This window comes from Pleurodeles waltl, chromosome 3_1 (assembly GCF_031143425.1).
Source record: "Pleurodeles waltl isolate 20211129_DDA chromosome 3_1, aPleWal1.hap1.20221129, whole genome shotgun sequence".
NCBI lineage: Eukaryota > Metazoa > Chordata > Amphibia > Caudata > Salamandridae > Pleurodeles > Pleurodeles waltl.
In genome coordinates this window covers 1,302,676,183-1,302,691,959 of record NC_090440.1, presented here as the reverse complement: position 1 = coordinate 1,302,691,959, position 15,777 = coordinate 1,302,676,183, and the positions used below count along the sequence as shown (strand labels likewise).

Sequence of the window (15,777 nt, the reverse complement as noted above, 5' to 3'; positions counted from 1 at the left end):
TTATGCAGCTAGGTGGAGCAGGATAGGAGAGGAGACCTTCGATAAGATGTGCAAGGAGATATGATTTATTAGCAATGTCATTTTAACCACAAAACTGCATTATTTCAAGACCCGAGGAACATGTCATTATATAGCCATGGAAATCCAAAACATGGCAGTTAATGTGATGAACAAGCTTTTAGAGAATGAAGCAATGCGTCAAGTTTGCAAAAAACTGCAACAATAAGCATTTTCCTCTGATCCTATGATGAAAAAAGTTAACAGAAGTACTTTGTTATCAACATGCAAGAGAGCTCTCATGACAAAAAACACATGCTGGCATCATTTAAGTACTGAGCCAAGATCAGTAACACAATAATAGTAGGGATAAAGTAGTTGTCCTTCAAAAATTAGCACAAGATAGCTGCTGGTGAAGGATAACCTCCTAGATAAGCAGTAGCCGCATTTTAGGGTGAGAGAAAGAGTTCCATAATAGCGCATTTAATGTAAAATAGCGGCTGCCGTGAGGTAAATAAGAGCAGGCATGCGAGTAACCTCAAAATGTCTTAAAAACGGCAACCAAAAGTGACTCCACACTCACCCAACAGTCTTCTTTCTGTGTCAGCAGCTCATTTTGTTGAAATTTGATGGTTAGAAGTTCCGTAATCAGTACATTCATCCAACGATGTGCAGAGCCCCGGGCTCACGCTGCCATCTTGGCTAGTGGTCAAGCCCCCCCACCCCAAATTTGGATATTTACACTAACATTTTTTGACAGTTTTGTGGTTCAAGGCTTGGTATGTTTATAAAAGAATTGCATACAGAATATGTGATGGAATGCTATTTACTTATTTATCTTGTATTTTATGTTTGATGCGCAAGACATCTGAACTTTGACATCTCTTTTTTAAAGCTGGCTTTGTTACACAGTCTGCTGCTGCTTTTTGATTGGTCTGTGTGATTTGTTTTTCAGTTTCTGTCAGGTGTTGATGCCTGGTGCAAGATGTGCAACGAAGGAGGGCTTCCCTCCGAAATGCAAGACCTGGAGCTGGCGATCCACCACCACCAATCCCTGTATGAGCAAGTGTCGCAGGCATACAGCGAGGTATGTAAGACCATGGTACAGCATGGTCAGTGACTCAGGACAGAGACCTTCTTTGCATCTTTGGCTTTAGTCTCTGGATTACTCAGTGCCTCAATTGCTGAATTGCTGCTAGAGCTTCTGTTGCAGAGATTTGTAGACGATCTAGAAGCCACAGTTTTGTGCTTGGGCAGGGCTAATTCATCGTTTCACCCTTCGTATATAGACACAATATGTTCGACTGTGTCCAAGGGTTATGTCTTTTTCCTTCTATGCTCCAACCACTATCCCCTTTAAAGGGGGTTGATAGGTGCTGGGGAGAAGGAATAATGATGTGGTCAAAGTTTGACCATTCAGGCTCTGTGACCTGTCTGTCATAACACCTAATCACACATGCCTACAAGCACACAAACCTACAGGCACATCTACAGGCACATCCTTTTGTGTTGCTAACAATGTGAAACCTGTCACTATATGCTCCCTTACACAGGCCAGTAGCCTGTACTCAGGCTATTATCTAATTGTGCAGAGCATTTGTTATTGATTTGAGGAGGTGGCAAAGTAGATCGTAATCCTATCTCTACTCTATTTTTTCTGTTACTTGCCTGCTCCTGTTCAAAATGCTTCTGTTTACACTCTGCCGTCTAGTTAAATGCGGGTTGTTAAAAAGCAGAACTAAATGTAATGAACAAAGGAAGGGACTAACATTCCTCACTGAAAAGAAGGCTCGTTCTTCTGGGAATGCCGAAAAGATACAAAGTGAGAAGTCTACCTTATTATTAATTCTATTATTAGTTAATCTTTTGCATTACATATTCCACCTGACTCAGGTGCATCTAGAAGACACTAATTAAGTAGCTTCCACCTTAATCGCTTCTAAATTAATGGAAATTAAGATTTCTCTTTTAATCGAATCTAAAAGAAATGGGCTGCTAGTGAATAATAGATAAATGAGTAATAATAAAGTCTTAGCCTATCAGGGACTGATAGGGGTTGGTAAGTTCCTCAATTGGTGAATGTATGTGGAGTGATGAAGACTCCAGTGCTAGCTTTCACTGCCCTGTATAAATCATCTCACTTTTCCTCCTTAAAATCAGTTTACCTTTGTAAATTCAGCATAGAAGGTATTGTTTGTGTCTGTAATCTTATACAGACTGACGGATAGCCATTTGGTAATATATAAATAATTCAGTCATTGATATATATTGGTTAGTACTACAACCATCCTTGTTATGTACTGAGTTATACAAATTTACTACACAATACATAAAATAATTGTAATTGAAACAAACAACTAAAACAAAAGATAAAATTACATTTTAAAAGTAATACAATATTTTAACTGTTTACGTTTATAAAAGATTGAGATTTCGGAATTTTGACATGCCACCATTAGCCAAATATACTATTTAGTCATCATAAATCAAAGAGGGGTGTAGCAAGTGGTTTTGTATTAGTAATGAAACTGTAGATCCGAAATGTGTTTTGCTCACGCAAATTGGTCAAGTAGCTTTCTCAAGGGTTTTGTTAACTAAATTTGAATCACTTCTAGCGCTCAGTTAACGGGAAATGTTGGTATTCTTTCACTCAATCTTGCATGATTCGTCACTTAAGACGATATCTTGATTCTGAAGTGACAAGACCTGTAGTGGTGACAAAAGCCACAAAGCGCAGTGACCGAAATAACTACCGCCCCCCATACTCCCCCCCCCCCCCCCCCCACCACCACCACCACCAAAAAAAAAAACTCCCTCCCTGTTTTTCTTGGTCCCTGCTTTAGGGTTGGGCGCTGAACTTCACATTAAGGAGCAGAGGAGAATCAACATTTTATTGGGAAAGTTTTACGATTTGTCAACGTGCACTACAATTATTAGCGAAACAAATAATTGCTTTTCATTTGAAGAGTATAACAACTATAAAACACAGTGGCGTCCACCATTGTGCAATACAGATAGATGAGTTGACAGCAACATATGTGTAGCGCCGGCTCTGTGGAGAATAACCTAAGTAGGTCACACTGTTAAGCTGACGTGGTTTAAGTGGCTGGCGTGTTAAATAGACTGATCGGGACAGCGGTAAGTCACTGTTTTATTTGTGCACAACCCACTTCCCCGCTGTAAAACGCAGACATTACGTATTTTCCATGTTAGGGCAGCCCAGTCATGCCTTGAGACCCCAGCTACGTTGGGCCTTCGGTGGAAAAGCCCAGCCGGAGCTTGCCGGTAAGAAGTGAGCCCTACTCCCCCTAACGCCCCCACCCTCTGACGGGGGGTCAGAGGGTGGGGGCGTTAGGGGGAGTAGGGCTCACTTCTTACCGGCAAGCTCCGGCTGGGCTTTCGCAGCCCGTCAGCAGCAAGGTACTCGAAGACCTATCCAGAGATAAGAAATTAGTATTATGTTATTCTTTGCATAATTCATGTCCAGAACGTTCTAAAAACAGCACCAGCCATGAATAACGAGTCTCTTGGCGCCCCAGCTCTTTTAGAATTTGAAGTAAGCGAGGTAAGGCTGCCCCCAAAATGGAGCGCCGTTCCTACACCGTCTTCCGTCTTCCTCCATCTTGTAGGTGCCAATACCAATTTGCTGCTAATGCTGTAGGTTGACGTGGCGCTCTTTTACACGAGAATTGAGATCAAAGATGTACCCATGAGTATGCTGTCCTACCATGTTAAAGAGCGCCAGCAAGGCCAGCTCAGCAGGCTCACGCACGTGTTGTGAATATGCATGCATGACCTGCAGACAGCAGCTTCCGATCCATTGCCCTTGCACCTGGTTGTTTTAATAGATGATAGGTGCCTGGGTAAAAATAAGATGCTTTGGTCAGCGTGCCCCCTGCGAGTAAAAGGAAGTAGTTTAGCACCCGCGTCCGATGATATCTATTTTTAATAGTTTAGAGGTGCTCGCCTTCAGAATTTTGAGCAGAATAGCTCTCATAATTGATGGCCGTCACCTCACTCTGTAGGAACAACCATTGTGATAATGCCTCCCTGATGATGCTAGTAGTTAAAGCACTAAAATGCCTCATCAGGAGTAGTAAGTGCCGTATAAAAGCAATTACAAATTCAATAATATGAAATACTGCTAGCGTTCAGCTTTTTTTTTATTATAAAAAGTAGTAGACTGGATCACATAAAAAAACATTTCTGTGGTCAGTGCTTGATTTTTTTTTTTTTTTTTTTTTGACAGCATTTGCCCAACTGTAAACAGAATTTGTTTTTGATACTTGCATTTAATGGCAGAAAAAGTTGCTAGCTGTATCTAGGTTATAAGAGGTAAGTTGTGTAATAGTTTGCTAGTGCCAAATGGACAATGGCGGAGATGCCCAAACATTTTTGTGCAGGCAGTGTCCAGATTTATTTGCGCAGATGGCGTGACCCGTTTTCTACAACTTGCTCATATGACCAAGTGGTGTGATCCTGAACAAATAAATGTTTCTGCGTGCCGTTCTTCACCTTCTGCTAAAATTAAGAGTGCTTAAAACTGCTAAATGTTGTTGTTAGTCAGGGCACAAGTCGGGGTACATGTGGGTAGATGGCGTCCACACACTATTTTCACAGGGTGGACTCATCCATTCTGCAAAGATGTTGGGCCACTCTGAAATATGCTGAACTTGTCCTGTCCAATTTAACCACAGCAAAACTGATCATGGGTTGCTTGTATTCAGGTTCAAGGAGGACCAGGCCTGGCAGTTTAGGCTGGACTATTTTCATGAGGAGCAGGGCCAAGACTGATTTGGGTATGGTTGAGTCGAAACTCAGGTGGCATGGTGGGCAAAAAACTATGGTTAACGATGCGTCCAGAGAGACTGCCAGTGGGTGAGATTACTTCAAGTATTCCATCCATCACTTTGTTTTTTGATACACAGATAAGGCCCAACAAGCCTCATGTCAGGCTAGAGTTCATTGTGTTCCTACTCAGGGAGGACAACTTGCCCTTTCATTTTGAGATGGACTGCTCCTATTGGAGCAGGGTCATGTTTGATGTTCATAATGCTGTTCCCCATCTGAAATGGCATAATAGGCAAATATTGGACTCTAATGTGGCCCAAGCAATTTCCGCTGGCGGAGACTTATGCATGTGCTGCACCCGCCACCTCTGCGGTTTCCTCACAGTAACATTAAGTCTTGTGGTGCCACCACAAGAGGGCACCCTATTTTTTTTTTTTTTTTTTTTACATCAAACGTCCCGTTGCAGTTAGTGTGGTTGTTAAACTGTCATCTTGCCAAGGTTTCTGACACTCCTCACACTACAGTTACCTCTATCCTATTTATTTGCAAGCCACTTACTTTTAAACCGTGATAATTTCTTAACGCTGGCACCTATTTGTCTGTTTAATCCTACCACTATATGAGTACCATTGTTTTCTGATAATAAACACAGGCAAGGATTGAGCCGGAGTGCACGATGTGTAAGATAATAAAAAGCAACTGCCTCACGACAACCATAGCAAGACATTTTTCAGTGTTTTTCTCTTAAAAAACGATTTTTTTTTTGCCTTTGGCGAGTTAGGACCTCCCTGTCTGTATAGTTGAAAATCTCTCCAGAAATGAGAAATCATTCATAGGAGTCAGTGTCCTTTTTTCCTGCCATTTCATACAATCTGTAGGCAAATACATTCTGTTTCCCCATCCAGACACAGAAAGGTGAGTCTTTACATAAATAAAACACTATGCAGTAACGGAGCCAACGCTTTGGTGATTTTGGACCAGGCTCTAGAGTAGACTGCCCTCATAAAAAATCATGAATACAGCAATGAGGCCTACCTGCCTTCAGAGCTGTTACTGAATGATATGCTAGCCATGCAAGAAAGATTTGTAGTTGTTAAACCGTTCTTTTGAGGTGTGGGTTAAGCCTACTCTGTTTGTGAATCCAAAGGAAATTAATTTGGACCCAATTAAAAATAAAAAGTTAAGAATTGACCAGTGTATGTGCAGGAGATCAGAATTTGATAGATTTTGAAGGTATTTACATAATGTCTTATTTAAAATGTATTCAAATGGAATCCATTCACATCGTCCTTGGTTTTCAAAGAAAATCTGGCATGATTCCAGCCTTCCATTGCTTACGCCGGACACCATTGAACTAAAAGATTTCCTCCTACCATTGTAGCACAGCGGAGCAACTCTACCTTTGAATTATCTTACAGGTCAGCCAAGATGGTAAAGCTCTCCTGGATGTCCTCCAGCGACCTTTAAGTCCAGGGAACTCTGAATCCTTGACGGCCACGGCCAACTACTCGAAGGCAGTCCACCAGGTCCTGGACGTGGTACATGAAGTGCTGCACCATCAGCGGAGGCTTGAGAGCATCTGGCAGCACAGAAAGGTTCGGCTGCACCAGCGGCTCCAGCTGTGCGTCTTCCAGCAGGATGTGCAACAGGTAAGGAAGTTCCCTCTGGTCTCATAATGTTTTCCTGTTATCTGGTGCACTTGCGCTGACGAGACTGCAAGCATTGGCAGAGCAGCAGGTCTGCTATTATACAGGGAAAAATATCTTCCTTTTGCATGGATCAATCCAAGATGCTTTTTGTGTTAGGAGAAATAGGAATGAAGGAAGATGGGAAGCTGGAGACGATTGAGTGAGAGAGCCGAGGTCACCAAGGCAACCCTCATTGCTTGTTTCTCCTCTTCTTTCTTTCTCTCATTAAAATAACAAAATGTGGAATCAATTACCTTAGAAGTTCATATATTCTTTGCTTGTTGATTAGTTTGCTGTGAATATGTTTTTCTTGCCTGTAAGGGTCGTTATGCCGCAATACATCCACAAGTCCGTGATTAAAATCGTGGCTCTGATGGTCTTAACTGACGTTAGTGAGTTGTCCGAATGAGAAACTGATAACTCTTAACATATTCGTTTTTTTTATTGTCTTGCCCCAGACACACTCAGTGCGTGCCTGCTACTCTCGGCCCATTGCCAAGTCTACCCCAGAAGCCAGAGTGTAAGCTTAGAGTGGTTGAAAATATGCCCTGAAAGTATCATTTTCAAGTGTTAGGAGCTGATGTTTCGCCAGCTTTTCATTTTTATGAATTTAGAAAAAAAAGATCTTTTTTTTTAATTGGTCACTTCTGTTTTATTAATCTTGATAAAATGAAGAGAAACACACAGCTCTGTCGCACACAACCCAGAGGCTGACAGTGTGTGTGTACAGAATGAGAACATCCAAACCGGAACCTGTAGGAGGCTGGCCTGGCTTGTAGTGGGTACCAAGGGGTATTTACACTCTGTACCAGGTCCAGTATCCCTTATTAGTGTAGAAGAGGTGTTTCTAGCAGCTTAGGCTGATAGAAGGTAGCTATAGCAGAGCAGCTTAGGCTGAACTAGGAGACATGCAAAGCTCCTACTATACCACTGGTGTCATATGCACAATATCATAAGAAAACACAATACACAGAGTTACTAAAAATAAAGGTACTTTATTTTTATGACAATATGCCAAAAGTATCTCAGTGAGTACCCTCAGTATGAGGATGCCATATATACACATGATATATGTACACAATACCAAAAATATGCAGTAATAGCAAAAGGAAGTAATGCAAGCAGTGTAAAGTTACAATAGATTGAAATAGGGGCAACACAAACCATATACTCCAAAAGTGGAATGTAAACCACGAATGGACCCCAAACCTATGTGAGCTTGTAGAGGGTTGCTGGGACTGTAAGAAAACAGTGAGGGTTAGAAAAATAGCCCACCCCAAGACCCTGTAAGGTAGGTGTAAAGTGCACCTACAACCCCCAGAGAGCACAGAAGTCGTGATAGGGGGATTCAGCAAGGAAAACCAACACCAGCAAAGCAACAACAGTGGATTTCCGGACCTGAGTACCTGTAAGACAAGGGGACCAAGTCCAAGAGTCGCAACAGTGTCGAGAGTGGGCAGATGCCCATGAAATGCCAGCTGAGGGTGCAAAGAAGCTGCCACAGGATGGAAGAAGCTTGGTGTTTTGCAAGAACGAAGAGGACTAGGAACTTCCCCTTTGGAGGATGAATGTCGCACATCGTGAAGAAGCTTGCAGAGGTGTTCCCACGCAGAAAGACCGCAAACAAGCCTTGCTAGCTGCAAGGGTCGCGGTTAGGGTTTTTGGATGCTGCTGTTGCCCAGGAGGGACCAGGATGTCGCCACTTGGATGAGGAGACAGAGGGGGCACCCAGCAAGTCAGGGAGCCCTCACAGAAGCAGGCAGCACCCGCAGAAGTACCGGAACAGGCACTTAGAAGAAAAGTGAACCGGGGGACACCTCAGGAGGTTGTGCACTGCAGGTTAGAGTGTCGGGGACCGAGGCTTGGCTGTGCACGAAGGAAATCCTGGAAGAGTGCACAGGAGCCAGAGCAGCTGCAAATCACGCGGTACCCAGCAATGCAGTCTAGCGTGGGGAGGCAAGGACTTAACTCCACCAAACTTGGACTGAAGAGTCACTGGACTGTGGGAGTCACTTGGACAGAGTTGCTGAGTTCCAGGGACCACGCTCGTCGTGCTGAGAGGGGACCCAGAGGACTGGTGATGCAGTCTTTTGTTGCCTGCGGTTGCAGGGGGAAGATTCCGTCGAACCACTGGACATTTCTTCAGAGCTCATGGTGCAGAATGGAGGCAGGCTACCCCCAGAGCATGCACCACCAGGAAACAGTCGAGAAAGCCGGGAGGATGAAGCGATACAAGGTTGCAGTAGTCGTCTTTGCTACTTTGTTGCGATTTTGCAGGCATCCTGAGCAGACAGCGGTCGATCCTTTGGCAGAAGGTGAAGAGGGCGATGCAGAGGAACTCTGGTGAGCTGTTGCATTCGGTATCTGAAGAATTCCCCAAAGCAGAGACCCTAAATAGCCAGAAAAGGAGGTTTGGCTACCTAGGAAGGAGGATAGGCCAGTAAGAAAGGTAAGAGCCTATCAGAAGTAGTCTCTGACGTCACCTGGTGGCACTGGCCACTCAGAGCAGTCCAGTGTGCCAGCAACACCTCTGTTTCCAAGATGGCAGAGGTCTGGGGCACACTGGAGGAGCTCTGGGTACCTCCCCAGGGAGGTGCAGGTCAGGGGAGTGGTCACTCCCCTTTCCTTTGTCCAGTTTCGCGCCAGAGCAGGGCTGGGGGATCCCTAAACCGGTGTAGACTGGCTTATGCAGAGATGGGCAGCATCTGTGCCCATCAAAGCATTTCCAGAGGCTGGGGGAGGCTACTCCTCCCCAGCCTTCACACCTATTTCCAAAGGGAGAGGGTGTTACACCCTCTCTCAGAGGAAATCCTTTGTTCTGCCTTCCTGGGCCAGGGCTGCCTGGACCCCAGGAGGGCAGAAACCTGTCTGAGGGGTTGGCAGCAGCTGCAGTGGAGACCTCGGAAAGGCAGTTTGGCAGTACCCGGGTTCTGTGCTAGAGACCCGGGGGATCATGGAATTGGGGTGACAATTCCATGATCTTAGACATGTTACATGGCCATGTTCGGAGTTACCATTGTGACGCCATACATAGGTAGTGACCTATGTATAGTGCACGCGTGAAATGGTGTCCCCGCACTCACAAAGTCTGGGGAATTTGCCCTGAACGATGTGGGGGCACCTTGGCTAGTGCCATGGTGCCCATACACTAAGTAACTTTGCACCCAACCTTCACCAGGTGAAGGTTAGACATATAGGTGACTTATAAGTTACTTAAGTGCAGTGGTAAATGGCTGTGAAATAACTTGGACGTTATTTCACTCAGGCTGCACTGGCAGGCCTGTGTAAGAATTGTCAGAGCCCCCTATGGGTGGCAAAAGAAATGCTGCAGCCCATAGGGATCTCCTGGAACCCCAATACCCTGGGTACCTCAGTACCATATACTAGGGGATTATAAGGGTGTTCCAGTATGCCAATGTGAATTGGTGAAATTGGTCACTAGCCTGTTAGTGACAATTTGGAAAGCAGAGAGAGCATAACCACTGAGGTTCTGGTTAGCAGAGCCTCAGTGAGACAGTTAGTCATCACACAGGGAACACATACAGGGCACACTTATGAGCACTGGGGCCCTGGCTGGCAGGGTCCCAGTGACACATACATTAAAACAGCATATATACAGTGAAATATGGGGGTAACATGCCAGGCAAGATGGTACTTTCCTACAGAACCCTCCCGTTTCCTCTTCACAACCCCAACAACCCACCCCCATACTCATATTAAGAAGGTAGTTGAAGTGTCAGCCCCATGTTTCTGCCATGAAATCCAGAGGTTATCAAACCTGCGCGCCTCATACCACCCACATTGTGAAATGGTGTTAGTCGGTATCCCCCTTGTCTCCTGGAAGGGAGGAAGCAGATGTTGCAATTTAAGGTATTTGAGACAGGTCAGCTCATTAAACTCGGATGAAAGGAGATTAACAATGGGGGTCCTGATCGCTTGATAAGTTTCTAGTTTATCCTCTGTAGACAGCATCACTTTTTCCATGCCTAATAAGTGCTACAGTTTAAGAAGCCATGCAGTGCAGTCCGAGACTCTTCACAAGCCCCAAAGGGAGAGGATATCTAAAGCCATTTGTTGGCCTGTTAGGGACTTCAGTTGGTACTCTAATTGGTTGGGTAGACCTAAGAGGACATGCGTTGGGAAGCGTGCAATCTGTGTTTTGAAAAACTAGTTGACATCATCTAAGACCCATACACAGTACTGGGCCAGTATTGGGAAATTCCAGAGCAGACACACAACAGGGATAAAGTAGCTTTTAAAAACAAAAAAATTGGGTTGTAATTGCCTGAAGGCTCTTTAGTCGTTGAGAGCTACTCCTGTGGTGACTTGCTCAGTGTCCAGTAATCTATGTGTTCCTTCCGAAGATAGGAAGTCCCTCTACCCTTTTATTACATGGCTAAAGTTTCTGGGTTAGTGGACTGAAGTAAACTCGGGTGCCTTCATTTATTGTATTTATGTAGCAGTGTAGCCGCACCACCCACCTGGCCTTGGAGCAATGGAAATGAACTAATGTCATGTAAAAGATGGCAATCATTTTGACTTTATATTCATTAATGGGGAGAAGGATTCCCTCTGTCGTTCCAGAAACTATGGCATCTGGAAGGGTTCCATTTGATGGTGAATAAAGTGCTTCTTGAAGAAGTAGGCCTTCAAATTCTTAGTGACCTGAATGAGTCATGGTGCAAGCATAAAGTGTGGAAGTTGTAAGTCAGATCCTTGCTGTGCAGCCCCAGGACATTTTAATTCTGTTTTTTCTTTTTTTAATTCTTGGCTTAGAGCATAGCAATGTCTTTGCCTCTTGCGTTGCATGGTCCACCTTCTTTCTCATGATGTTGGTTTACATGCAACGAAATATGCGCAAGATGTTAATAAGGACAGCTTCGTTAATAATGCTTGAAGCTAGTCACCGCTTACGTAGCTATATTGATGCATTAAATATCCCAGGGCTGTGATGTGGATGGTATTAGAGGCCTTTTACAATCATGTCATGCAGCATAGTCTCTGCTGTGAAGAACCACATGCTGCAATGCTGATCCCAGAGCTGCTTTCAACTGTATTATAGTAGTCATGCAGGGTCATGCCTCATAAGTACTGTTTGAAAGGAAGAAAGGATCTGATTTTTTTATCATGTGCCTTGAGCGTGATTACATGCCTTCAGCCTCGAAAATAATATGAGGAATCGTTCTTTTCTCTTCCCTAAGTTGCAGAGTTGTACCGGGATCTTTTGTTTCTCCTATTATTTGTAATATCTACTTTGACCTCTTATCGAAACGTTTCATTTAACTCTCTGCCTGCGCCCTCAAGGATGAGTTTTGTGATGTATTTTATCCCTGCCTTGATAAAGATTCAAGGAGTGGAAGGACATTTTCAACTTATGGTGGGTAAAAAGTGGAAAAGTAGCCATTGTATTTCGGGACCAGAGACAGCGAGGCACTTGGGCACAAAATATAATTTGAAAAAGAAATGCTGCTATGGCCCTGGTTTTTTATATAACCCTGCTACAGCACTGCGAAATGCCAGTGCTGCCAAATACCAAGAAGGCCTTGTCCTGATTCCATCTCATGCCACTTTCTTCCAGCATCCTGCTCTTCTGTCACTCTAGCCCACAGTTCCAGGTTTTCTTCCATCCCTGCTTGCTCCCTTTGTCACTATTTTCCTGTCTTCTACTTCATTCTTTTTCAGTTTTCTGACTTCGTCTTACTTAAATGATGGAAAGGACCTGGCTCCAAAAAACTAGTGTTGCTGCCCTATTCCTGCTCAGATTATGTACTGGATGTGGACATAAAAATTCTACCTCAATAGTTATGCAGGTGAAACCAGTCAGCAAAAATTCTTGAGTTTGACGTAGATTTAATATTTAAATATCAAGCCCCTGTGGCATGGAAGGAAGTTCACCTGTAGTTCCTGATTTAGAGTTTGGCTTCTTACTCGGGGTTCCTACGGGCTACAAGCTGATCCATTGCAAAATGTGGACATTGGCTTGGGCTGCAGTCTGAGGAGAAGAGCCAATCTCACATCACGCAGGGCCCTCAATTGAAACAGTCTGTGATCAGAGGAAATGACGTTGTCTCATCAAGCGGGCTGTCTATTATCTGCATGCAGCCAGTAGGACTAGCTTTAGGTTTAGTCATCCAGTGTCTTCTATATTAGAAGAATACATTTCTTTTTAGTCACTCCTGCCCTCGCTTCCAATCTGCAGCACCGTGCCTGGCCATGGTTCCCAAATTTAACCCATAGTCCAGCGGCCAGTACCAAGGTACAACCACATAGAACTCTCTTGAGTTATAGCTACAACAAGGTGAACTTCTACAGAAAGCAAAGTAGTTGGTTGTTTTATTGAATGATTCAGAATTCTCTAGCCCTCAGAGCTATTAAGTGCTGCATACAAGTGCAGTCACTCACTCCCTTAAGCGAGCATTGATCCCTCCTCTACATAAACAGTCGCTACATCTGCTGTATAAATTAGGAGATATTCAATTTGTTTTCAAGAAATCATACCTTATAAAATACTGTGTTTAAAACTTGTGCAGCTAAAACTGTGGTTAACTTACTACACGTGTGTCTTTGTCATGTTCCCATACTGTTCCTGTTCACATGCACACTCACATGCAAGGAATGGGGCTGTGCACTTGTTTTTTTAAAAACAAGTAAATAAAAATAAAATAAAGAGCACTGTTTACAGTGTGTTCACTAGGCTTCTGATCATGATGGGGTTCGTAATCCCATTTTGTGCTCAACTTTGTGCTTAAAATGGGATTATACCTGCTGTAAATCATGGGAGAGCAAATTGTGCACGTTCTCTTTGGACATCTTGAAATAGAGAATAACGTGCATCTTCTAGTGTGTTATTTATTCCCTACTCAGAGGTGCCCAGTGCATAATTGGGCACCGGTTAGACACCAACTAATGTATGAAAACTCTGCTGTTGTAAATTTGTGGGTGGCAATTTGCACCTGATCTTTGTGGGTCCGTCGTGATGGGTTGTAGATTGGCAACTCTGCAAGTTAGTGTTATGAGTTGCTGATAGCACTGCTTGGAAACAGCCAAGCCCAAGACTCACTGGCCTCCGTTACTCAACGTAGTGCAACTTTTCTTTGCAATGACGTGTCTCTGGCCAGAAAATTCAGCAACGTCCAGAGAATGCCAGAAATTAAATGTAGCCATTTTTTCTCTGTCCCACAGCACCACACGATCTTACACGTAATTAGACAGAGGTTGCAATAGACACTGGGTGGATAAGACATAGGTGGTCATTACGACCCTGGCGGTCAGAGACCGCCAGGGGTAATGTGGCGTCTGTACCGCCAACAGGCTGGCGGTACGGAGGCCCTTATTACGACCGCGGCGGTAGCGCCGCGGTCGCACCGCCGGGGCCGGCGGTTTACCGCCGTTTTAGCCCTGGCGGTGATAATCCACCAGGGCAGCGCTGCAAGCAGCGCTGCCCTGGGGATTATGACCCCCCTACCGCCAGCCTGTTTCTGGCGGTTTGCACCGCCAGGAAGAGGCTGGCGGTAAGGGGTGTCCTGGGGCCCCTGCACTGCCCATGCCACTGGCATGGGCAGTGCAGGGGCCCCCTAACTGGGCCCCGGCCAGCTTTTCACTGTCTGCATAGCAGACAGTGAAAAGCGCGACGGGTGCAACTGCACCCGTCGCACGGCCGCAACACCGCCGGCTCCATTAGGAGCCGGCTCCTATGTTGCGGCCTCATTCCTGCTGGGCCGGCGGGCGCAAACTTGGTTTGCGCCCGCCGGCCCAGCTGGAATGACTTAATGGGGGCCACGTGAGTGCGGCCGCCCGCCAAGGTCGTAATGACCCCCATAGTTCCCTGTGCCGTCAGCAAACCGCTGGGGCCATAATCTTTGATTAAAGATAACCAATTGTAGATGCGAGAAACAGTGTCATCCTAGCTTATGGAAACTGAGAATGTGGTGATCCATTAGATGTCGTGTTTATCTTACCTTGAATTAAGGAAGAGGTTTACACACCACACCAAGAACCCTCAGTGACTATTGTGTTAGCTTCCTGAGAAAAGTGATCTTCCGATAGTTAAGGAAGCTGTCCTTGTCCAGGGCTACAAAATAAGTATGCAATTATTAAGAGGAAGAATTGTTTATTTAGTACAGTAGCCATTAAAACCTTTTTGTCCTGTACACGGAATGGCTTAGATGCATCCTTGACCCTTCTGGCTGGTGCGGACACCAAATGAGTTTATTGGTGATGGTGCTTCCATTCAGTTGGAGCACTTTGATGCTTGTGGTCACAGGGCATCAGAACCAGCCCCAGCCAAATGCTTGGGTCTCTCATCCTAGCGAGTCATGAAAGCTTATCTTCTTTCACTTCGCCTTTTCCCTCCGGTAGACCCTTACACTTGCAACCACCCTCTCCCCCTTCCCAGTGTTTGCTAGTCCTTTTTAGTTCCTCCTCCTTAACCATTCGCTACCCTTAATTCTCCTCATGATCACCCCCCCCCCACGGCCATTCTGCTATTTTGCATGGGCATATTCCTTATTATTCGTTGTAAGACATTATGTCACTGTTTGTCATGTGTAAAGCACTCACACCTATTTTTGCATCAGTACTGTAAGACTCTGTTAAATAAAAATTGTTATACAAAGTACTTTTCTGAGCTAAAAATGAAACCATACGTAAAACGTTAGACTTCAGCAATCTTCCAACAAACCATACTACTGTCAGAAGGAGGTTTTCTTGAAGTGCTTTCTAACTCGAATATATCTGCCTTGTCCACACTTTCCCTCCTCGTGCGTAGTAAATTGTGTAATATCATTTGAGCAAGATCTTTCGTTCTGAAGAAGTGGGTGCGGCCTTGAAAGATGTATTTTGGGAGCAGGGACTTCTTTCATCACAGGAAAATCAAAGTACACAGGAAACAAAATAATGATAATGAGATTTCAACTGTGTAAACCTACATATGTACCTTGAGGAAAAGGGATAGTATTTCCAGCCCTCAATTGAAAAAAACATGTGAAATGTAAACCGCATTTTTGAACATGTCTATGTTAAAATTAACAACAATGAAATAAAGTCAAGGCAAGTCTCTCTATCCAATGGCAAAGTTCTAAGTGCAGAGACGTCAGAAAAAATAAATTCCTCAGGTGTGGTTGGCTTTGAAAGCCTGAACAGGCCCCCAGGGGAAAATATAACTTAAATAGCTTGAATGCCCTTGTAAATTTCGCCTCTGCTTCAAAGGAATTCTACAAACCAAACCTGCCCTCTAGCGCCAGATGTTTTTTTAAACAAATCATCCCAGACTGTTATTACTCAGTAAACATACATTTGTTTA

At 44.4% G+C, this 15,777-nt stretch overlaps 1 protein-coding gene across 6 annotated transcripts in view; it reads left to right on the top strand.

Moving 5' to 3' along the window:
- The window catches only part of KALRN (kalirin RhoGEF kinase), a 1,333,112-nt gene that overhangs the window by 553,188 nt on the left and 764,147 nt on the right, over window positions 1-15,777 (top strand). For all 6 annotated transcript variants that reach the window (XM_069224644.1, XM_069224642.1, XM_069224641.1 and 3 more), the window contains exons 8-9: window positions 953-1,084; window positions 6,207-6,437. In XM_069224644.1, the coding sequence (XP_069080745.1) occupies window positions 953-1,084; window positions 6,207-6,437 (363 nt within the window). The remainder of the gene's footprint in view (window positions 1-952; window positions 1,085-6,206; window positions 6,438-15,777) is intronic.